This window comes from Diadema antillarum, unplaced genomic scaffold (assembly GCF_040938485.1).
Source record: "Diadema antillarum isolate AM-2024a unplaced genomic scaffold, OU_Dant_1.0 seq00000778_RagTag, whole genome shotgun sequence".
Classification (NCBI taxonomy): domain Eukaryota; kingdom Metazoa; phylum Echinodermata; class Echinoidea; order Diadematoida; family Diadematidae; genus Diadema; species Diadema antillarum.
In genome coordinates, this window is record NW_027271666.1 from 448,556 (window position 1) to 474,429 (window position 25,874).

Sequence of the window (25,874 nt, forward strand, 5' to 3'; positions counted from 1 at the left end):
TCAGGCGTGCCATCTTTTCATTCTGAAAAAAAAAAAATGAAGAGATTAAAAATGCAAACACAAAAAACCTCCCCACGCCCAAGGAAAAAAAATCGCAAAATGTATACACAAATTTTTACCAATAAAACATATTCTTTTCTTAAACAGCATACCCAGGGTTTATACCTATGTTTTCTTAAAGGGACTATACAGTACTGGTTGAGGTGAAGATTCAGCTTGTAACATTTTGCGAGATATTTAGAAACCAACCTGTAAAACGTTAAAGAGCGTTTAATTCAAAGGGGAATCAAAAGTTTATTTGATTAAAATCGGTTTTGAAATGACTGAGATATCTAAAAACAAGTTAAAACAAAGAGATCCTTATAAAAATTATTGCCCGTCAATCTTATTAGGATCGCCTTTTGGGATATATCCAATTCCAAGACTAGTTTTCACCAAATAAACATTGAATCCTTCTTGAAATTATATACATGCTCTTTCATATTTCAAAAGAGGTTTCTCATTATCTCACTTAATAAAATAAAAATAAAAATAAAAACAAAAAACTGGCGTTAGATCTCGACCAAAACTATACGCTTTCTTTAATACAGAAGCTTTAGGAATTAAGCTCTCAATTGCAAGCAGCTATTTTAGAATACAATACCTCATTTTAGTTGTGACTTCGTAATAAGGTTCATTGTCTCCAGTGTTTTAACAGGGTTAAAAGAGAAAATTGAAATACATTACGAAAACGACACAGTATTAGTGATGATTCAGAAAAAAAAAAAAAAATCTGTCTCCAAGGAAGACTTCTCAAACATATTATTGTAGTACTTCACAGTAAGGATTAAAAAACTGAGCATCCCAAAGTATGAGGATTATACATGCATATCTAATACAGGAGATCATATAGTACAAGACCGGTAACCAGATACTGTGGTGGAATATCGTCTTGACGATAACAGTCATTTGATAAATACAATACGAAGCTGTGTGGCAGGATGTGAGTCAAGACTGAACATTTTGTCACAGAGCCAAAAAAAAAAAAATACAAACTACTAACATTAATACTTCATAATATGAGTATATTGCTACAGAAGTATTCACGGACCAAAGTGAGTGACTAGATCAACGATTTTTTGCTCTAAAATTGCTCCAGAAGTTTTACAAATTCGAAAGTAAGCTTTAGATATAAATGGAGGTGATAATTTACTTAAGCAATTAAAAAAAAATGAACAAATTAACGATGCACATTTCTAGAATATAGAACTGTCAAAATAATTGACAAACAAAACTAGTTTCATTATTTTCAAAGTATTGATGTGAAGAAAGTACTTTGAAGGTTAAACGGATGTCATCATCACCATCACCTCTTTCTCTCTCCTTAGAGATATACTAATTGTATATTATATCATTACGTATATATCTGTGTTCCGTATATGTCTAGATGTACATAATTGATATAATTGCACACCCACGTTCTTTTATCACGTCAAGATATCATACAAAGTCAAATAAAAACTGATATCTTTATCACGCTTTTTTTTAATTGTATAATCATGTAGGCCCTATATCGTACACAGAAGTTGGATGGTTTTATACCACATTATACTACATTAATATCAAGTGGTATCTTTATATTAATTGTGTTGTTTGTTGTTGTTTTTCATGATTTAAGCTTCCTCTAAAGACAATTTACGATTATGATTTGCGATTTGGTGTATTATAAGATACATATAGCTTTATAATCATCGTAGTCAGTGCAGTACCTATCTACGGGCGGGAATTGGGTGCTGCTAAGCTTTCGGCACCTGCAAAACTCGCATGTAATTTGATGTTGTGCTGTTTTAGCACTTGGTTCACTTTTGAAAGTGTGCAATGTTCTCTGTTGATTTTTGCCCATAGACCGATTCTATGTCATGATAATGATGTTCCCACGATTGAAGAAGTTGGAATGTGTGATAAATCATACTTCAATCATGACATAAAGATCTCACACGAACTGCCTCTTCCTCCCTCCCTCCTTCTCCCTAGTGGGTCATTCTTAGTTTGTTTTTTTTTCAATTCCCTATTATGCCTTCCAATGTCTTGCATTTCTATCAGTTTTCATTGAATTGTAAGAAATGTATTTACATTTGGAGCAATTTGGACTCTCATGCTGACTTTCACTAATGCCCTGTAAGAAAAAGGGATAACTTTCCTGTGTTCAGTCGTACACTGTGATGTATTGTTTATGTTCAACAAGATACAGTGAGAGTACTCTCGTTTTGAAAAAAAAAAAATACCCCAGTTATAAAGTTTGTTACCACGAACTACAAATTCGGGTTCCAAAATCATTATAAGTGAATTTCATACAATTTATTTCTTCGGCTATAACAAAATTTCATACAAGTGTATCATGAAAGAAAATTATTGAGAGGACTTCTTTATAATGGGAGTAACCTGCATTTATATCATTTGCCTCTGGTATATCGTGCTGTCGTTTGTTGTAATACCGAAAATGATAAAACGTCAAAGGAGCACATGATGGAATTGGAAATACATTGTAAAAGACCTTATTGCATTTTCCTTCTTACAAGACTTCTTCTTTTCAGAACGATTATTTGTCAATAAAATGCAAAAACCGATGAAATTTCTCACATATTTTCATGTTAACATACTCCATGCCCCTTTATGTCTAACATTCTTTTGCTATGTCCCATCTTGTTATTAATGAAAAGGTATACCCTGAAAATGTCCCTGCTTCCCCTCCAGTGCTTACGAAGCTGACTAGTGGATATAAGTTACATCCTGGACTATCCAATTTCAGATGTTTGGAAAATAAACTCATGAACACTAACCTGGGACTATACTTCCTCATTAGTGTTTAATTAATGATAGAGTCTAAGTTCGTTTTGTAATCAGACACTTCATTTAAAAGAAAAGACATGAAACATGACACCGCAAACTTGTGTTAACATATCAATCTGACACGAATGGTCGAATGGTACTTTATTTTGTTTTCATACACTTCAGTTACATCAGGTATAAGGTGTACACAGTGCGATATCACTCTGTCCTCCGGACATGATGGCTGGGTTGTTTTCTCTGAGGATGTGCATTATGATCTGGATTCTTAATGAATAACATACATGTAGATTTAATGCACAAATTATGGATACAACAGGTTTCTTTTTTTCTTCTTTTATCGAATGGAATGTTTAACACCCATGGTGTTTATGTCTTCTTTATTGAATATTCCACATTATGTTTCATCTGTAAAATGAATATCATTTTCATTGATTTTTTTTAACTTAATGAAACATACGCATTACCTAAACTTGTTGCTGCCACATGTTTATAATATTCTTCCATTTGCTCTCTGAAGAGGTGAGGCAAGTGCTCTTGAATTTACCTTGAAAAGCGAAAGTGTCCATTTTTATTATTTCTTCTTATTGTGTTCTGCAGTAATGCCACAAACTGTATCTTTAAATATTCATAACTACAATGCATGTACTTTAATCAGGTTGCCTGATTTCCCTTATTCTTTCACTGCGTTCTACCCAAACTGCTGTATTCACTCAATACACATAATTACGAGGAAAACAGAACCATACATGTAGGACAAACCTCCAGAATGATGCATTCGTCTCTTAACAGATTTCAGCCAACTGAACACATTTCACGAATTTAGTTGTTTTGCAACATACACTTACACAAGAATAAAGCCATGCCAACATCATTACAATCGCCGCATCATTTCATTTCTTGAAAATTCAATGTACTTTTGTATTAGTATTTATACACCATGCACTAGTGTAGTATAAAGTACTTGAAGCGATTATGTTAAAAAGCATAAAACGTGGAATGGTTCTACCTTTTGATATGTTTGTACATTTCTTGCTCTATGATAGCAGTATGCAAATAGACGCATGCAGAAATTTTGTTTAGTTTCTACACCTAGTGTCCCTCTGAATTCATTTGTTGGAAGGACAGTTGATAGCCTGTGATGGCACAAAAAAAACACAAACTTCTTTTGACCTTTGTCAGATTTCATCACCTTTCATTCTGAATGATTGGTGGAGATATTCATCAGTTATATCAAGCGGAATTCTCTCCGAAGAACCACTGTATGGGAGAGAGATGGGTTGACAGAGGATAAAGATTCTTTGAAAGGGGTAACTACATGTAGCTGCCTTTAATATGGCACAAGCACTGCATGTGCCATGTACAGAAAACCCTTACGGTGGGTAACCAAGTATGAGAATGTAACACACAATGGGGAAACTTGTACAAACTTTGCTAGGTGTCTTCTACTTAGCAGGTTGAAACTTTACCATGCACTGTAAAGAGAATGATAAACCATTCTGTCCAGCATATTACATGATTATGAAATGTGTATCCGATAACATTTTGGTCACCATCTTGCATTCCAAATGCTACAGCTTACTGGAGGTATTCTACAATAAATCATAATTAGAAACTTTCATGAAATTATACCTTTAGGTGACAGTATCCTGCTGCTGTTTGCGTACTGCCTTTATGTGAGCTTTAAAAAAATTGATACATAACAATATCTATATGACTTACATTTTATGTTCGTTTGTTCGTTTGTTTGTTCTTTGGTGGTTTTTTTTTGTGCTTGTGTTTTCTTTTACTTTAACAACCTAGAATTGGCGGAAACCTAAGAGCTGGTCAAGTCGGCAGGTAATAAATCAAACCCGTACAGTGAAGCAAAACGCGATTACTTCATAGGAAATGATTATACATGCATCAGTAATATAACGCTTTTCTTTGAGGGGGTCGTTATAAATATACGTGCTTGCAAGAGGTTAGATCACGTGACCAGGACTTCAGCAACATTTCATGTCATTTATTGTGATCTCTTTTGATTCACTATAGAAGTGAGTGTCAGTCTACAAAGGTGTGACTTGTGAGGATGCTCTGTGCAAGTAAGATATTCATTGTGTCAACAGTTCAGCATCACGCACTAATTCATTTGGATATATTCCGCTTATTCTGACAGTTAGGTTAGAAATGTAGCCTAAACTGATTACCCAGCAATGATAATAAGTCATAAATGAATGATGATAGCACAACTCCAAAATGGACAACTGTCGCTCTCCTTTTATAGCGTGATGCAGACTTACAGATACACGTGTATTTACACAATAATGAATATGCTTGAGGGTGATTGTGACGGTGCTTCGGAGATGTAACTGGGTGTTAATTTTTCTGGAATAGCTTTACGTTTTATGGTTGGATGGCCGGTTTGCAAGGGCATCTACCACGTTGTCGTGGATGCTGTCCACACACTCTCGAAAGTTCCTTTTTTGCTGTATACTCAATCTACAAGCAACTCAGTGCGGGACATCGTCATGCATGGTTAGGCTCTTCCAGGCTATCTCGCTGTGAGTTAAGTCTGTAGTCGCTGTGTTACTGGCCGCCTGGTTGACAAATAAAACAGAGAGAAAAATTATTTTAAAAACTGTTTTGATGTTAGTTAACTGTCCTCAATTATTCATTTGTGTCATTAGATTTTTTTTCCAGTAAGCAAGGTACAGTGTAAATGTATTAGACCTCTCCAGTCAGACTTACCTTAGATTATAATGTATCGTCTGTGATTGATAACTGCAAAGACAGACAGAGATATATATGTTAATTGCTAACGTATTGACATGTTTATTCTACATGCCTAGCAAAAACACTCCTTGGTATGACCAATATTGTAAATATACGTGTTTAATAGAACGATTGAGCCTTCTATCACTTCAATTCATTTCATATCTTTTCATATATTTCATTTTATGTTTATTTCCAACAAAAACGGAATTAGAGAAAATTATTAACGGTAAATATGCAACAGTTTTACAAAAAATCAGTCCAATGGATAAAGGAAATCCTGTGAATGGAAGTATAATCATGTGCTGTGAATTTTACCGATTGACAACAGAGACGAAACATGTTTATTTCTATTATGAGAAAAACTATTAGAATACAACTAATAACATAAGATCATACTGTGCCATAAATAACAGTCATTATTAAAATTGCATAATATATACATTACATTTATTATATAATTCAAATAAAATCTACTTCATCATATAATAACATCATGATGCTAAATCACCTCGGTGGAAGAAGAGAGTTGTTTTCGCCTGATGACTGCAGCAACACACACCGCCACTGATAAGATGAAGGCGATTGTTAACAATACTGCAGTGGTGGATTCCTGGTGCAACACTCCTTCTACAGTTTCCATCTCTGGACATACATTACCTGTTGGGATGCAACACGCGTTGCATGAAGGTATTATAATATTACAGTGTGCAATCAACTTTCCCATGATAATGAGCAATACATTTTGTTGTTAATTTGTTCAGTTATAAGGAAAGTTCGATATAGCGATGTAGAACTTGAAATTATGTTGCGGTTTTAGGAGTGTATTACCTTTATGTCATTTTTTGACAGATTTCCATCCCAAACAACAGAGTTGATAGTGTTAGTGACTAGACCTTTATATATTATGTATATATGTATATATATATATATGCAACCTCAATTCATATTAAAACAAAATCTTATTACCTCCTGGACATATCAGATCGAGTGAAGTACTCCAGCTGTGTACGTTGCTTCCGTTACACATGACATTAACGCACTTGTGAGGACGAGGTGACAGTACGAAGGTAGGATGCCATGACGAAGACAGGACCTCACCGTCGATTACGATGTCAAAAGTGTCGAAAATGTCTTCCGGGTTAGTATGACACGTGATCGTCAGTTTGTTTTCATTCTCTCGATCGCGCGTCACGATGGAGATGATTTCATGTCGACTTGTCGGAACTGAATTGGGAGAAGTTACAGTTATACAAAACTGATCAGGTAATGTGTCCTAACATATATGCACGCATTATATGCACTTTCATATTCAATGTCATTTGTTTCATTTTAGAGAAAGCTTAATGGCGCCACGTTTTGTTAACCCTGAAGACTAGAAGTTGCGTACACTAAAAACACTGCACATACCCCAAGTCTTTTTTTTAATGGCACACCTTAGTTCAAACTTCATTTGGCGACGACCGAAGTGGTAAAACTGGTAAAAACTAGTTCAAATGTCACTACATACATATTATGATACTCAAAGGCGATTCCCCGAGTTATGAACCTATACAGATGCACTAGTGACCCAGAATTATGTTACATTTTCCATTATTATACTCCTCTTATGTCTTCAATTATGATATAAACAAGGCTGTTTCGGTCCTTACCTTCATCTGTAGGACAGTATGTCTTTTCAACCGATGCAGAGCCAACTCCATTTTGACCGAGGCAAGTCACGTGAGTACACTTGTCTGGACGAGGTGCTATGATAAAGGAAGGGATCTCTGACGACGAAACTATCTCCTGGTCTACTTTTATGACGAATGTGTGGATGGGAGGGTAAGGCTGATCACGTGGTTTCAGTTGACACGTGACCAAAAGGTTTCCTCCTGGATGGATGGCGTCCTGTTGTTCCTGAAGTCTGATTGACAGGGCGTCTGCTGCAGGTGAATCTATCCATGTATGGTGATCAATCAAGAAAAAAAAAAAAACGTTTTTGGAGATACTTGTATCATAATCTCAAAATACTTTAGCCAATATCTGCACTAAAATGTGACAAAATCATACTATCGTCACCAGTGATATTAATGGCTTTGCTGGCGAACTCATGCAAGCAGAGAATGTTTTTAATACTTTTAAGCAAAATATTAAGGCCATTGTTTGTTTTATCCTGCTTTCAAGTTGATCGTGATCACAAGAAATATCTCTGCGTCCTCACAATGATGCCTCCCTCGGGTAATAATATTTCTTTGATTAAATTGCTAGTTTATTTAGCATTGGAATCTGCAGTTTAATTATGAACATTATATCTATCGATTCTTCAAATTCATTACATTTTCAACATATTGTATTCTCGCATGTTTCGTCATTTGTCGTCATTGACAAATTGTACTTATTATTACTACGAAGCCTAAATCCTACAAGCTTTTGCTTTTCAGTAGGTTCCTCATATTTTGTTCTTATACATGTGTTTATTTCCGTCTCAAATTGACTGTTGTGTTGTACGAAAATGTGGAATATGGAACAATGAATAAAAAAGAAGACTAAAGAATAACCTTTCGAATTCAAGAGTCGTATATTACATGTAATCACCCCTTTTACATTGTTTTATATAAACAATTCCACGGACCTTTCTACGTAACAACAATAACAACATTGCACAGAAATCTTCATATGAATTACAGACAGCACTTGAAAATAAACGAAGAATATTTACGTTTTGGACAGTAAATAGACGCTGTCGTTGTGTTTCTGAATTCGTTGCTTCCCTTACACGACACATCCACACACCAGCGGGGAAGAGGAGAAAGACGAGTTTGAGGTGAAGAAGATCTCGACAGCTCGACGCCATTAACGGTTATCTCATACATTGCGATGGGTGGAGATGGTTGGTCGTGAGGAGTCACGTGACACTCAATGATAAGACCAGGCTCGACGTCAGGATCCGATTGATCGTGAAACTTGATGGTTATCACACCTTCTGATGGAAACTCTTAATCAAAATAGAATGAATCCAAGAGGTTATGAAATCGAATTGAATAGTTTATTCGTAACATATTTTGTACATTCTTTGTGTTTCACTGGACGCAACTGCTATTAAATAGCAATAGCATACTATTCAGGTAATATGTCTTATGTAATGCTTTATTCATTAGAACACTGGTTCATTCTTTTTAAACTCCAAATGCACAACTTGTCGTTATAAAGTTTTATTTCGTCTCCCAGTGGGCGGATGATACATCAAACTGCATTTTGAATAATCACATGCATCGTCATGCATTTAAATTTATAATCAGTTTTTATCGAATATCTAAACTACCTGACCCGCCACCACGAGGTGGTGGCTTAAGAAGGCAAGTCGCCTAAATGTCAATTTGAGTATTTCCCTATTGCATTTTCTCAGAACTTTCACCTTACTATTTCAAAATATATGAATTGTTCCACTGTAATCGCAAAACGCTCCAAGGAAAAGGTAAGCGAGTCGCTCACAAATAATGAAATTTGGGGCTTCAATCCCTTACGAGATTCTGTGGCAAAAATGTCTGGGAAAATCAAGATTTATGTACATGAGGTAATTTCAGAAGACAGAATTTACAAATACATAATTATCCTGTTTATCTCTCTCTCTCTCCCTCTCTCTCTCTCTCTCTCTCTCTCTATATATATATATATATATATATATATATATTATATATGTATATATATATATATATATATATATATATATATATAATAGATATATGCATAAGATAAAACAATCAGATGGAAGTTAAAGCTTCCAATTTGAAACAAATGTGATACATATTATCAAAATCTAATCATCTCAGTTAGTCAAATAATCATAATCATGCCTCTGAGGTGTAACTATGATTACGTCGTAAGGTATAAAATTGCCACATTTTTTTTTTATTTCCGAGGAAATTAGCATTACAGAACCATACCATACTTTCTCTTAATAGTCTAATATCTCATATCATAATGCCTGCTAACACGAAAACACCCCGAGAGGGCAGTTGGTTATAAAGTCTGAATTGTACGTGTATGTGGTTCCAGACTTAACATTTTAAATTGCGATCCAGCGCATTACAAGATTTCGTTGTTAAAAAAGTGTTTGCCTGTGTTGTTGCTTGTTTGTTCATGTGTTAATCACGTTTTCAGGGATTAAACGTAATTTCTTTTTTACATAACAATCCGGTAAATTGTAAAAAGAGCGGTGAATGTCTCATTTTGAGTGCTAGTATTCTTTGCAAGGACGAAGAAAGAATCTGCTAAATTCAAAGCACTTGGAGTAGGTTGCCAATGAAATTTGCCTGATTCATCACGTAGACAGTACTGGAAGGAGGAACTAAAGTACAGACATGATACGTAGGTTCCTTGACTTTTTTGACACTTAAGGACTTACTAAAAAGCAGAGTTTATCCAGTGCGACCATTCCAAAATTCATAACATGCTTTGTGGAAAGTTAATTACAATAAATGCAGTAATTACAAAAATGATGTGTATGGATATGTGTTATGATAATAATAAATGCAGTGTATTCTGAATATTCGCATTTCACTTTGTTTTTTTTGCCTCCTAAATATTCGCTCTTCTCATCTTTTCTTTTTAGTCTCACTCTCTTCCTAGCTCCCTCTCCCTCTGTGCCTTTAGCAATATCAGCATTCTTTCACACGTATTCTTTCTTTCGTTCTATTAATAAATATGATGGTGCGTTAAATATGTTGGTCTTTGCTTCTGCAAATACCTATTGCATTTCTCGATCACCTCGGATTACCACGTTTCATAACTTTGTGAACGTACATTTCATCTACACTGGACTTTCGTACATCGACGCAGCTGTTTGAATATACCAGTTCTCACAATACATTATTAAGTTACAATTTTCTTACTGCACTCTTTCCTCTCAATCACAATCTTATTTGTTTCTTTGAACAATCAGTAGGGAGGTATTACGATGACAGTCTTACCTCCTATATCCGCACACAATAGACACTTTAAAACGCATAGTGACAGTTATGGAAATAAGCCTGCTTTATTCTCTTGATGACTGGCATTCATGACAGGGCAATCATGTGTTTTAAAATACCATGATTTTATTGTTACTGGAGATAGAAGGTTTCGTATGTTAAAGAACTTACCATTATAAAGTAGAAATATACGTAACATTGCAATATTGTTTGAATATTAACTGGTTTGAGGAGAAGTCAGTAATAAGTCAAGCGGCAAAACAAAACCAAAAAACGATCGCTTTATTGATAGAGGTGAAAATGTGATTTCACCTTCCCGTTTCAGTTCTGGAATATCCAACAATTTAACGTTCATTGCAACTAGACTTATAACTGAGAAACACGAAATAATTGAGCAAGTAAATCCGTTTACTTACATCTTGACATAACAAAAGTCAGATAAAAAAGGCCAAATCTTTCCTTTCAAAGTAGCAACCTTGGCATGTTTAAAGTATAGTATTGGGTTAATACCGTCCTAGAATAACGAATTAATTGATGTATATTCGCGACATCGAGGTTGCATACTATCAAAACGGAGAAGGTAATTTATTTGTGAATGTGTACAATTTGCATTCGAAAATACAACAGTTTTTAGTTTTGGGACAAACGTTCAAACAAACCAGAACTCGCTGTAGTTGCAAGGATACTGTATGAACACATCGGACATATTGACATAGTTATTGGAATCAAATGGGGGAATTGAATAGGAAAGTAAAAACAATAATTTGTAGCATTGTATCTTAATTACCAGCAATGCCGTTTTACAGCTAATGGCAGATCTGATCATGGAAAATAAATCTGACTACACTGTACATGACAATTTTTTAAAAAAGGTCGAGACTTGTTTTTCTTCTTTTGCTCGCATTTCATATGATAAATAACTTCCTAGAACATTTTGCATGAATTCGACAATTCGGTGATTGCTTCAATGTCTGACAACGCTGAGTGAAGTGAAAAAAAGAAATAAGTCAGGAAACGGCACACTCGTGTATTTTATGAACATGTGATCAACTGGGATTTCCATAGTTCATTGTAATGACACAGTAACTTGATCAAATCTTTCTCTACGATTATCCAGTGTCACATCAATATACATATATGGGGCGAAAATGAACCATCCTCTCAAAGGAAAAGGAGTATTCCATAAGTCGATGATGAATCCGTTTACTGGTCGAGACTCTGCACCTGAAAAGACGAATTTGAAGACCAATCAATTTCAGGCGGGAATGTACATTATTTTGTCTATTAAAATCATCGCTGTAAAATCTATAGGTACAAGCTATTGTGAAATATCGCAGTAAGTCAATACACTACACTGTTTATTGCTATTTACAGTGCTCGCTATACTGGCGTAAGACCCCTCGTTATATGGATTACGATGTAAGCCACCTTCACTGAAAAAAAGAAGATTATTTCCTTCATGTTGCACTTAAGATTTGGTACTGGACCGCATTTACATAATGGCACACACTCAAAAAAAAATAAAAGAAGAAAGATATTACACATATGAAATTGAATTATTTTAACCTTAACGACCAAACTGTTACGTTTTCATTCAAGTTAAGGTGTCGAGACGCGTATATATAGTTTATGTTATATTACGCTTTGAAAACAAGTTGGTGATCAACACTTTAAACACGATTTTTTTTTACTCTGGTGAAGTGCAAGTTGAAGGATGTTGGTGCTTTCTTGTGGCATTGTAGTCTGATCATCTTTTAAATACCTCGTCCGGGGGGAAGAATGTTCTTCTTCTGTTGACGTAAGCGACGCAGACGATTACGGAAAGGAAGAACACGACCACAAGAAGAGCGTAAGTTGTCGACGATCGTTGCAGAGCTCCTTGACGCTGAAATTCTGCTATTATTTCCACAGCTTTTACGAGTTTATGAAAGACAATGAGACAAATGCTCACCAGTCCGAAAGACATTATTAAGCAATATTTCGGAATATGCTAGGATGATAAATGTAAAAGGTTCTCAATCGCAGGCAAAACGTGTTTGTTTATTAACTTGATTACAGTCGGGATGGGATAATAATAGTAAAGATAGAGTAAGCATATCCGATGAAGTAGACCTTTTGTGTATTAACGGTCATTCAATATTCTACTGTTTCATGATATACTTGATGTCTTTAAACAACAAAATGATAAATCTTCATGTAAGCAATGTTTATAATGGAGACGAGTACGAGTCTGACACAGAATTGAACCGTTGTGAAAATAGAGTTCAATTAAATTGTCGTTTTCGTTCACATCCATTTTCCCTACTTTAATTTCTTCTAAAATTTTAACTTCATTTGATATGATATTGTATGATTTTTCCCTCACTTCTCATGCGTCAGAGATTAAGTGTACATCGATCAAGAACGTCCTTGAAGGCCACTTTTGCGCAAAAACTGAACAACGTAATACGCATGGAAGATATTTTTAAACTGTGAATATTTTTGAGGACTGCCAATTATTCAACATCTCTTCATTGAAAAATGTATTATTCGCGCACGCATGTTCATTAGTGTGTGTGTGTGTGGGTGTTTGTGTGTGTGGTTTTTTTTTTTGTCGTAACATTTTGTTACGGAATGTTTTAGTTAAAAGAAAGACACCCACAATATTCAAAGTATTGGAGAAAAAAAAAATAGATAATGCATGTGTTTGTTTTGCTTTACATTTCTTTACCAGCTTTGCAGTTCGTATGGAGTGTATTAATTTTTATTTTAGAGAGCAAAATCAAAATAAAAAATGATCTTGATAAATCTCGGAATATTCAGATATTACCCAGATATCTGTTTTACTTTGATGTTGATTGGATGATATCATGGACCTGATATTCGTACATGGACTGTTCACGGCAGTCTTTCTTTGATGTAATGATCGTCACCGACACCTTTTTATGTGCATCTTAATGAGCACATTTAGATGTCTGGACAATAACGATTGTGTAATCGTGTATCGTCACTAACAAAAGGATCGTTTCCGTCATTTCAGTCTTGTTTCGCTGATGTGCCTTTTTCAGACGGAGATGTCTTTGAATTAACACAGATGATGAGGAGCAAAAAAAAAAAAAAAAACCTGAGATCATGACAAATGTTGTGCCAAAAGATGGGTAAATTGCTGATTCGCACATTTTCGCACACGCATAAGACCTTGCCTAATGGCAAGATCTGTTCTCTTTATACCGTCCCTTTTTGCTCTGGAATAAGCTGGAGAAAAGTTAAATATTGAGATCACAGATGACAATCATTTTGCCAAAATGTTAGCTTTCTTTTAAAAACTGCCCGCTTCTCCCAAGAGAAATTGCTTGAGGTATGATTTCCTAACATACACCACAACTGCACATTCACTTTACTTGATTTTTGTGAGTTATTTTCTTCTGCGCATATAGTTTTAGATTTCTCGAATCTCCGTCTTGTTCTTCCCCCGGCTTGCTGGCGGTGATGATGGGATCAAAGCAGTGAAGCATGCTTAAAATGTCTTTGTGGCGCTTTTGAGATGTACGGGTGCATGAATTAATTAACGATACAATGAATGTCCATGTGTATTAGGTCCATGATAATACTGACGTGATGATCTCTGTTACTATTAAATTAACACTGCAGATTGTAAAGAACACATTAAGATACAAATGAGAGGATCTCATTTGCAATGTACTTGTTAATCAAAATATGAGACATATTATTGGTAAATATTGCAGACAGCTTTGATTTAAAATCCTTTAGGGTTTTATGGAGTAGCCTACCTGAAGGGCAGAAGGTCTTGGTTGCAGTGGTGGAGCCAAAATCGTTCCATCCCGTACAGGAGACCTCGGTGCCCCCGTTGGCCCGAGGGGTGAAGGCAGTCGACGGCGAGCGGGAGGATGAGAGAGTGACGTTATCGGCTGTGATGAGGAAGGTATGGATACCTGGTGTCGGCTGGTACTCCTCGTCGATGTGACAGACCACTGTGTAGATTTTCCCATTGTTCTCTCCCACGCGCTCGTTGAACTGAACATCGATTATGTCATCTATTATTTGATATTACGTAAACGATTAAGGTAACCATGCTATTCGAAGGTGAGACTATAGAGTCTAACACAGTTAGTAGGATAAGACAAGACACAGGTACGAGATCTACGTTTGTAGAATATCATGTGAGAGTATTACCTGCTTAGACTAGCATATCGTGTCATATTTGAGATCGAAACTGAGCTATATCTATAGTATAATGATATTCGTAGTACATTCTTACATTGACAACCTATATCATTAAAGTAGAAATTCTTTATTTACCTCTAAAACAGTACAAATCCGTAGAACGCGTTGAGCCACGTCTGTTCCTTCCTTCACACATGATGTTCATACACTTGTTGGGACGAGATTCCACAATCGCAGACGGGACACTTGACGATGAAATCGTCTCGCCGTCCACGGAGATCTCGTATGAGTTAATTGGAGGTGTGGGTTGGTCACGTGGTTCGATGTGACACGTGATCACAAGGTTAAGCTCGCTTGCGACTATCTGCTCTTCAATCTGCAGAGTTATGATGTCTTCCCCGGGAGGATCTTGGTTGGATATCATGAAGAAATTCAAACAAACATTGTATATTATTATCCATATCTATTAGTGGTATCATACTTTCACAGTGTAAACATTTGAAATTAACACAAGCACAGGACATCAAAATGTACTAAACACCGTGACAGCTTTAATTTGGCATTGGTATCAAACTTGGTTTAAAACATCATACATTTGAGGACATCTTGCATTCCTCAAGAAAACTATCTAAGGTTTAATTGTTGAGTGCATAAATTGTTCAATACTTGCATGTTATATTACTTATACGGGAATAAAAGGGATAATCTACACATCTTACTCTTGTAAAGTTAAAAATATCTGCAGTATCGGGGAACCCATACAAGCATCTTAATGATCGTTGTGTTAGTTGGTTCGTTTCGGTCAAAAATATCCTGTTCTAAATCAAAGACAGTGACATAATGAGACTATCGTCCGTATGTGTAAGTATGAAAGTTAAAAGGTTTTAAATACTCATTAATACTCATTTAACAAATTGCAACTATTTTCACTGAATACAATATGCAATGATGTTGATATACATCGTCATGACACCAAATAATGCTAATGAAGCTTTGAGAATATGTATACATGTGGTTCATTTGTATTCTCGATGTTTATTTTTTTCCTTCCTGCTCAAAGCTAATCTCGTCATTTGTAGCACCCCAGGCTTAATACCCCAGTCAATAGCAAAAGACTTGATCAATACAAGTTACCTGTGGGACAAAATTCATTCACTGTAGATGTCGAACCAAGTTCATTCATGCCAATACACGTGACGTCCGTGCAGCCTGGAGGGCTTGGGGACACCATGAACGATAACGAGCTCGAATTTGACACTGTCACGCTTCCAACTTTGATCTCGTACCATTCGAGAGCAGGATAGGGTTGGTCGATGTCGGTCACGTGACAGGAAATGGTGAAAGTACCTCGACCACTGTCATCCAAACCTTCGTGGAACTCGATGTTGATGATATGATCACGAGGAGGATCTACCAACGAATTTTACAGTTATGTATTGCTTAGGTTTGCATGGTGAAGTAAATGAGGAGAGAGGTTTGCTGTAACACCATGTGCTCGCAGTCCTTACAGGGATCGTTTCTTGGCAGCGGAATGTTACAGAGAAAAAATAAAAGGTCAACCATTTTGAAGGAGAGCTGTCATTACGTCATAATTATCAGAAATAGCCCACGCTTCGAAAAAAAAAAACCGTGTCCATGAAGAGGGGCATTAAGATTTAGACTGGAAAGGAGAATTTGATCTAGTAAGGAGATATGAACAGCCATGATAAACATTCAAAAAATGCTACAACACGTAGGTTTTATCCTGTCCTTTCTTTTTCATACAGGTATTATATTCCTGTGTAAATGCATTGACATATCTCCATGATAAATCGCACATTGCTTGCTACGTGTGTGCATTTCATAGCCGGAGCTAATATCACGGCACATAGGACACAGTTCATGTACATACATTGAAAATCTTCAAATATATCTGTAAACACATAAGGAATCATGAATAGGTGTAATTTTATTTATACGATGAAACGAAAAATTATTACTTGTGGGACAGTAGGTTCTAACAGAAGTTGCCGACCCGATGTCATTTTCACCAATACACGTGATATTCGTGCAGCTGTCCGGTCGAGGAGATAGGGTGAACGAGTTGGAGGTCGACAATGTTTGACTATCTCTCTTGATGACGTAGCTGTCAATAGGCGGGAATGGTCGAGTATGAGAGGCTATATCACAGGATATAGTCAAATCAACGTGACCTCCGACCTCCCTAAGATCACCGGACTCTTGGAACTCAACCTGTATAGCATCGTTTGGCGGAGGTGCTGTACAGGGAAACATAAAACATCGGAACACGATTTTTTAACATTAAGAAACCTTCAACTACACTTAACAACAGAGTTGAAAAGGTATTGTAAGTTTGAAGTCAAAGAATCCTCCTGAAGACTTGTTTTAATATTTTAGTCGTATTGATTTTATTCATGGTATAATGCGTAATGGACTGTTTTCAAGACCTATCAGTATAATTGCATTCAAACTCCAGAAGAAGCTTTACTGATTGTACCATACCTCGGGGGCAATAGATTGATGTACTCGATGTCGATCCCAAGGCGTTCGTTCCTTCACACGACAGTTCGATGCACCAACGAGGCCGTGGAGAAAGGCGAGTAGTAGGAGAAGATGACTGGGAGAGTGTGACGCCATCAGCTTCGATGACGTATGAATTGATAGTGGGCGCTGGCTGGTTCTGCGGGATCACGTGACATTCAATTTCCAAAGAAGACCCCTGATCACGTGTCTTGATACTAATCACACCATCGGCAGGGCCATCTGTGTGTTGGTAACAATTGGATTGTAATCAATTTTTGTCAATACTGTAATTCTGTAATATATCAACTCAGAGAATAAATATTTTGTTTATCGCATGTTTGAAATTCATGTAAGCATGCACACTCGTGTACAGACTTGGCGAACTACGCTGGCCTGACCTCTTTTCGTAGGACTCAATGGCCTGAATTCACGAAGATGGTACGATCTGTGTCCATGGTTTAAACCAAGGACAAACGTATGGGGGAATCAAGTGACCCATTGCCTATTTTGTTAACGAAATGGTCATTTCGTCGACGAATGACTGACTTCGTAACGAAATAGGTCATGCGACACTTGGCGCTCCATACAAAACTAAGGTCTTTGTCTATGGTTTAAAACCATGAACAAAGATTGTACCACCTTCGTGAATCCAGACCATGATGTGATTGCACAATTTTTTATAATGTCTGCGTCAAAGCAACGTCCTTAGCTACCATGTTGTTATGTTATTTATTATGCATCAGTTTTGGTATGCATATTAATAATGTTGTGTGTAGTTAATATCTGGAATTAAAAAAAAAAAACTGCTTGATGCTATTTTGGAATAGAACAGCTCTATTTATTAACAAGACCTCAATCATTTCTCTAAAACCTTCGAAGCATCTACATTATGTCCATATTGTTAAATTTACAGAACTGTTGATACACTATATTATACCGACAAAAGGAATAAACTCTGCAAGCAAGATGCTACAGACGAATGATCTATGAAAACATTTCGTTTCTTGCATACGTGAAAAATTATACATATACTGTTGCGGGAGCCAATGATAAGGATGTTCTATTAGTCTGTAATAAACGTGACTTGCCTCTCGAATAGTGGGGTATTACACGCTGATGTATATCTTTTTCACAGTGTGTTTTCAAATTTTCTCTATGGTACGCTGATAATTTATCAACAGAAGAGGAAGAGGGGGATCATCCCAAGAGACCAACACCTACAAGTTATACAGCTCACGAGTTTGCCACTGAAAAAAAAAAAAGTTCACGGGTCATACAGCAAATGAGTTCGACACTAGGATTGTAAAAACGTGTGCTGTTCGTTATTCCGAAGGTTCACTATTCCTAAGGTTCGCTTTTCCGAAGATTCGTTATTCCGAAGGTTCGTCAATCCGAAACACAAATTCCCTATACCTAGAGGTTCATCAATCCGAAAATGAAAAAGGGTTCGTTAATCCGCACATTTGTGGCGTCATTCCGAAGGTTTGTTATTCCGGAGATTGGTTAATCCGAAAACGAAATCCGGAATAACGAATCTTCGGAGTAAAGAGCCTTCGGAATAACGAACCTTCGGAATAACAAGCTGTAACTGTACAAACACCCCACGAGTTCGACATTGCAACACGTGTCGGCAACAATGTGTCGGTCTCGTGGGACTTATTTGTTTAGTCTCGAACTAATGGGCTGTGTAACTCGTGGGCTTTCTCTGTTAGGTTTCTGTTTGAGTTCACAGATAGTAGCATTTAAATCCATAGACAAGGCAATTCATTCCGACTGCCAAGTTCTTTGGATGGGTTGTAATGCCATCAGGTTCACGATTCCTTGTTTAACATAAGGCGGATGAATACAGTCTGAATAGCGCTTTCTTTGCCTGTGTTCCCACATGGCAATCTCTAGCAATCTTTTTTTTTATATCATAAGTATTGGTTTATCGACTCTTCTTGATTTAAATAACACCGTTTTTGGAGCTTTATGATAAAACAACAACTATAAAATCCCCGGTTATTCTATGTTTCTATCATCTACGCTGAATTTTTTTAATGGATGAGTTTGCCCATGTTACTCCTTACAGTACACAAAACACACACACAAATATGCACTTTTTGCGCCAAGAAAAACATGCTTAATCTCTCCAAAGTTTTCACACCCACCCATCTCACGCACACACACACACACACACACATACACGCACACACACACACACACACACACACACATATATATAGGCCTATGAGCACCAAGTACAGGTGAAATTGGCCTACAGCCGCATTTTATAAGAAATAATACATTGCATTTATAGTAAAGAAGAATGATTTGTCAACTTATTGGACTAACTGATTTTTCGGTGATTAAATGAGCCGCTCATAAATGAAAGTGGCTAGATGACGGAAAAGTTGAAATGCGTAAAAATGTAGATTTCATTTTGAAAATCAGTGCATTAGTAAAGAAATGGTTTTATTAGGGACCACCTTGCGAAAAACAATGCATTGATAATGATGGACCACTTATCTCACATTTTGTCCGCTATTTGTAATGGTTTGTTAAAAGCTGTTTTTTTTTTAAGTATTCTGTCGAACTAGGATCTCGTATTTGCAATGTTACAATGAAAGTTCCGTTGAAACTGTAGAGAAATGCATCTGCATTCCCCTTAGCTTATCGCATGGTGAGATATGGGATGCGCCTGATGATGGCCCTGGCGGAGAATACTGCCTGTGGTCTGGGCAGTAGGCCTACCCCTGAAGATCCAACGTAAATGCCGGTTTAAACCATACAACAGCATTAAAATGGAAAAAAAAAATAAATCTGTGTTTTCTTTCTGCAATTGACAAACAGTACAATTATATGCCTTTTGTTCATACTTAACACCTGATTTCTCCGACAAAAAAGTGAAATAACCAACGCTACTACCGACAACTTTACGTGTATGGATTTTTGTTTTTTTGTTTTTTTATGTTGTTGATGGAACTATATCCAATTAAATGAGAAATGCACTGAATGTGCATCATGAAGGCTTAAAGATAATAAAAAGTTTTGGTACCTCAAAAGCTTCCCTGAATTTCCTTGTCTTGGTTTGTGTTTCAGGTTAAAGTACGTTGTCTGTGAGAATTACTCGCCCCAAAGTGCTCTCATGTCTTAGTAATCATGCAATAATGGTTTCGTACCAGAGCCGACGCTGTCCAGCGTCGATGAATATTGTACGAAACCACTGACTGCGACCAGCAGCGTGCAGCCCATTGTACACATAGCTAACTGCGACCAGCAGCCCCATACGCATAGCGTAATGGGGCTTCGCATTGTAGCATTCAGGATCATGACAGAATTAGTATCGCGGGTAAATGTCAACTTAAAATCCAAAAAATTCTTCGATTTGAAGACTTACCAATTAAGTTGAAGTATTGAAAACAGGCTTCGAACAACGTTTGGTTCTGCCAATAGTCCCTTTCTCAGACACTCCAACTCTCCCGTTTTCGACGGGAGATCTCCCGCCGAAAGCCCATTTTTGCACAATCTCCCGTTCTCCCGTTTGAGATTTGATTTCTCCCGCCCTGGCTGTGTGTCTCCCGGTGAAAAGGATTTCTTACTTATTTCTATCGTATGTTGAAAAAATAAGCCTTAGACAGCACCAGAGAACACCTAGAATCCTAGGAACTTCGCGCTTCGCACACATCAACTTGGAGTCTCCCGTTTGCTAGGGGTTTCGGGCGGGAGAATCTCCAGATCAGAAGGTGCTTGGGGTTGGAGTCTCTGCTTTCTGTTCGAATTGATGACTGAATGTGACTCGGTCGAGAGGACCTTGGGAGAGCTACATACACTGGATACCATGGCCAGCGCATGCGCATGCGCACACAAACATCTTATCCGTTCATGGATTTGAAATTTGTGTGCATGTGATGTGTTCGCACGCACTGGCTGTAGTATTCAGTGTACTGTATGTAGCTCTCCTAAGGTCCTGTCGACCGAGTCACATTCAGTCATCAATTCGAACAGAAAGGGACTATACAGAACCAAACGTTGCCCGAAGCCTGTTTTCAATACTTCAAGTTAATTGGTAAGTCTTCAAATTGAAGAATTTAAGGGATTTTAAGTTGACATTTACCCTGCGATACTACATCTGTCATGATCCTGAATGCTACAATGCGAAGCCCGATTACGCTATGCGTATGGGACTGCTGGTCGCTATGCGTATGGGGCTGCTGATCGCAGTTAATTGCATGATTACTAAGACATGAGAGCACTTTGGGGCGAGTAAGTCTCACAGTGTTAGTTATATGAAAGGTACTTTAACCTGAAACACAAACTAAGACAAGGAAATTCAAGGACACTTTTGAGGTACCAAAACTTTTTATTATCTTTAAATGAGATCTGATTAATTTTTTTGTCAGCGGTAAATCTTTACAGGTTTTATCGCATCTCGTATTTTAACACAAACACACACACACACACACACACACACACACACAATTAAGATAAGTACATGGCGATGGTGTTGAATACTTACGTCTAACATTTAGCGTAGCTGATTGTTGAGAACCGGAAATGATGCACTGTAGCGTCTTCCCGTGATGATCAGCGGAAGGAGTGAAGGTCAACACACTTTCGATGTTGTAGTACGTCTTGTAGTGATAGCAGCGATCCGAGCAGTAAGAGGGATAAGAGTAATAATAACTCCTACAGATAAGCAGTCCTCTGAAACTCTACATCATCCGGCTCTCCGTGCCAATAGTGCTCATGAATATTTCGTGTCAGAATTGTCACCTGCGCTTTCCAAATGAAAAATACATATAAAACTGTATTTCTTGCATGAATTTCCAATAGGATATGCACAAAAATATGATCTATGGCTGGAAAAAAGCGTAATGAGGAAATGATTTCTTGCCAGAGTGCAACACCACAAATTTCTTTACATCAGACGGCATAGTTCGCTCATTCTTTCTCCAATTTTACTGACAAAGATTAGTGTCTGTGATAACAGTAATATGGAATTCCATTCCGATGTTTTACTGTTTTTTACCAATACCGTCACTTCGTCAATGGGTAGTAGGAATAGCCACATGCAATACACGGCCTAGGATCAATATTGTATTTCTGAAAATGATACAACACTACCATAAAAACTAGCCGTTACTCAAGACATTCAGTATGATAGCTTTTATAAGCGTAATAGGGCAGAAAAATGCAGAGTGTTCCTGGAGAATAAATTGCTTTCTCTATATTACATGCGTTTTTTCTTTGCTTCTAAATCAGTTTATAATGTATGTCAGTTTGTCTGAATTCACTTGCCTCAGCCTGCAAGTTGAATAATGATAATTACAATTTTCGCCAGCTACACTAGTACAGTTAGAGGCACCGATGAAGAGCTAAATGTTTCTGCCAGTGGAACGGGCCAACCAGTGCGAGGGGTACGTCGTATATGTCGCTCGGTTTGTTGTTCGGTTTAATCTCACGCCCTGGCTGGACTAAACAAATCAATCATAAATTCTGCTCAAGGTTAATTTACCTAATTAATTTAGATTAAATAACAAAAGCAATGATTGGAATAGATGTGTAGTCCTTATTACTCAAACCAGAAAATAAATGGTTTATACCTTCATATATTGCGAATTTTTAGTATCACTTCTGTTGTACTGTTTATGTTACATCTTCAATTTCACAACAAAATCTTACCTCATCCCAAGGTTAGTAATTTCTTATCTTCGTGCCACAAGAACTCCTGTAACAAATCCCAGACTGGCAATACTCCACATAACAAACGATCCAAGATTTTTTCCTTGTTGGTTTCAGGCTATCCAATGAAGACACTTCAACCTGTATTAATCAAGTAGCCACATGGGAAGAAACATCAAAGCTATATTGCAAAATATATCTATCCGTACTAGTTTAGAAGCAAACGCTCAGGTGATTTTGAACTCAGATTATGTTATTCATTCTACCCATATCACGAAAAACGGATTTCAGTTTCATCTTGCCGAAAATCTGTAAGTGTAAAGGCCATGCTATACAGCTATAACTTAGAATGGTCCAATTTGGGCAGGTTGTCGTCTTCCAATACTCTCAAAGCATGCCAAGTAACATTCGGATGGAAAAGACGACTTTTTTCAACATTCTATCAGGAGAAAGGATAAAACCTCTATATTCAGGGCATTCTTCAAATCCTGTTCTTCATTTGACTACCATCACGCACTCTTGTGTATTTAATTTTCGAGCAATTAAAGTTCTTTTTTCACGTCTCGTCACAATGTACCACCAAATGTTACTTCCGTCGGTGTGGGAACATAAATTAAACAATTTGTATACTAAAATAGTGTGATTCATAATTTTGTTTTAAGCACTATCACAGTAAATGGATCTGAGAGGAATAGTGATGAAGTAACTCAAAGTACGACGACCGTATATCAAAATAATTGTCATTTCCGTTTGGAATAGTATGGCAGAAATATCCGGCTTTAATGAAATAAATCAAAGCTTAGTTTCTGGAGTGGAGTGTCTGCCGCAAATAAAGATGCATCGTATTTAACCTTTATTGTATTCTTTAAGTCGTTTAGATAATTGCCTTGTATCTGTCTTTGTTTATCTCTTTACTCCGTCCTTCCTAGTACAACATAGAGAAGTCGATTCAACGCTTGCACTTTCTGCCTGAGGTGTTTCCAAACGCTTTTACCAACATGACCAGAAAAACAGCATGCCCTTCCCCAAATAATTATCCATATATACTTTCAAACCTGATGACTGGTTTCACAAGACATAGGAGGCTCTGTTTTGCGTACATTGAAAACGATATCATTCCCAGGGATTGAAATACGGGGAGTTTTCTGTGGCACGTGTGCTTTCCGACACAAAGGTCACTTCCGTCTTCATTGTCTCTCATGAGACTTCCTCGTTCAAAAGATCTTTTAACATTGGTTGTTTGTCTAGAGGTGTGTAATAGGGCCTAGCCAGTCTCTCTGCTCTCTGTTTTGGCATTGCCCATTCATAAACTTGTTTGGTATCTTTATCAATATTCTAATTGCTACACTTAAAGTATAACCAGAAATCTATTAGATTAGTTAACTTACAGACAGAATTATCTTTTACCAAATTCACCAATATACCAAACTTTTCATGTGTAGTCACTGTTTGGTGCATTGTTACTTTTATCATCAAGCAACGGTGCTGTCTCGACACCATTAAGTTTCCTAAGATTAAAAAATAAGATTAAATGAAAACATGTCAACGTGTTAACCATCCATCAGTTGTAAGACAGATTAACTGGGCAGAAATCCACCCTAGTAGACAGGCTTTTCTATAGAAAATTACCTGCTTACATATCCCGCATAGCAGGTGAGCTATCCGTATATCAGCAGATGAGTATCATCTCGTTCTGATTATCATACTGAGATTGCATTTCGCGACGTTTCTCTATTGTTTCCGGTCAGCCTAAACCATGGGTAGCAGTGGAGCGGTATGTATCTGTAGCCCGAGCCGATTGAACATTTCCCTGGTAACCCCATCCTTTGTCTTGTCGAGCCTGATTGGTATTTGTGACCACGCCCTCTGTGATCTGGACGCCGTCCAAGAACCAACTCGCTGTCTGTGACTCGAGCACTCCACTCTCGGTACACCGCGCAGTGACTTGGCGGTTAGCTGTCAGGGAACTTGGTACGGTAAAAGTCACGGCGGCTGTGAAGTAAAAGCCAAACAAAATGATATAAAGACCAGAAAAAAATGCATCGGATCGCCGGTTTATAAATTTTACAGTTAACATTAAACCATCATAAATAGAAACTTTGTAGAAATGAGCCTAAATGATACGATTTGTCATGATACATCAACTAACAAAAATTAATCATAAACTTAGTAAATTATTCAAATATGACAGTATGGGGGCAAGCACATGAGTTAACAGTTAAACGTCCCTTTCTTATTGTGTCAATGTCATGCTTTATGTGTCTCCTTTGAATTTATATTACAAGCATTCTTTTTGAGACACTGATTGATACACAAACGCACCTTATGATAAAAGAAATTTGAGAGGAAGGCTATCTTACCACAGGAATGCACCAAGAAGAGCGACATCCAACATGTGACCATAATCACAGCCATGTCGACCTCCGATTTAGTATCCAAGTCTGCAAGAACATTGAATGCATATTACGTGATAAAGTGAGATATATTAATGAAACGTATGGAAATATAACCTACTTAAGAAAAGCATAATTCAAAAAAGCTTCTATTGAAATTATTGCAAATCATGGAAGTGAGTATTTTCAGGCAATGTTCACTGGTTTTTACGTTGCACATGAAGTATTCTTACCAAGAAAGAGATGCTATTAGTCAGAACATGTGCATTCGGCGCCAATCTCCTGGGAATCTCTGGATCATTTATATCGGGATCGGCCTCACGACAGACACGGAAGCAGCGGGACGGTGCACGGCCTTGGACAGAAATATCACTCCGCCTACTACAATAATCGCCAAGCATTATGTGTCGGCAGTGTCTACTTGTAGGTCCTTCATTAATGGTTTAAAACAAAACAGAATAAAACGAAACAACAAATGCGAAATAAAAAGCCAAATCCTTGCAATCAATGAAATTGAATAAGGTCGTCTATCATTACATCTATTTATTGTATTAGATTTTAATCTCTAAATTTTTGAAAGAAGAGTTTGGTATATTCC

At 37.0% G+C, this 25,874-nt stretch overlaps 1 protein-coding gene and 1 long non-coding RNA gene across 2 annotated transcripts in view; both read right to left on the reverse strand.

Moving 5' to 3' along the window:
* The window catches only part of LOC139738999 (uncharacterized), a 72,448-nt gene extending 50,313 nt beyond the window's left edge, over nt 1-22,135 (reverse strand). Inside the window, exons 1-6 of the mRNA XM_071649615.1 lie at nt 22,124-22,135; nt 21,718-21,832; nt 17,199-17,459; nt 16,676-16,954; nt 15,831-16,106; nt 14,832-15,104 (exon numbers count right to left, since the gene is read on the reverse strand). Of these exons, the coding sequence (XP_071505716.1) occupies nt 14,832-15,104; nt 15,831-16,106; nt 16,676-16,954; nt 17,199-17,459; nt 21,718-21,832; nt 22,124-22,135 (1,216 nt within the window). The remainder of the gene's footprint in view (nt 1-14,831; nt 15,105-15,830; nt 16,107-16,675; nt 16,955-17,198; nt 17,460-21,717; nt 21,833-22,123) is intronic.
* A 2,510-nt stretch (nt 22,136-24,645) lies between these two features.
* Nucleotides 24,646-25,566, reverse strand: LOC139738981 (uncharacterized). The gene is made up of 3 exons (XR_011711491.1): nt 25,510-25,566; nt 25,244-25,324; nt 24,646-24,875 (listed from the first exon to the last, which is right to left on the reverse strand). It is a non-coding gene; the product is annotated as an uncharacterized lncRNA (long non-coding RNA).
* Nucleotides 25,567-25,874: the final 308 nt, after the last annotated feature.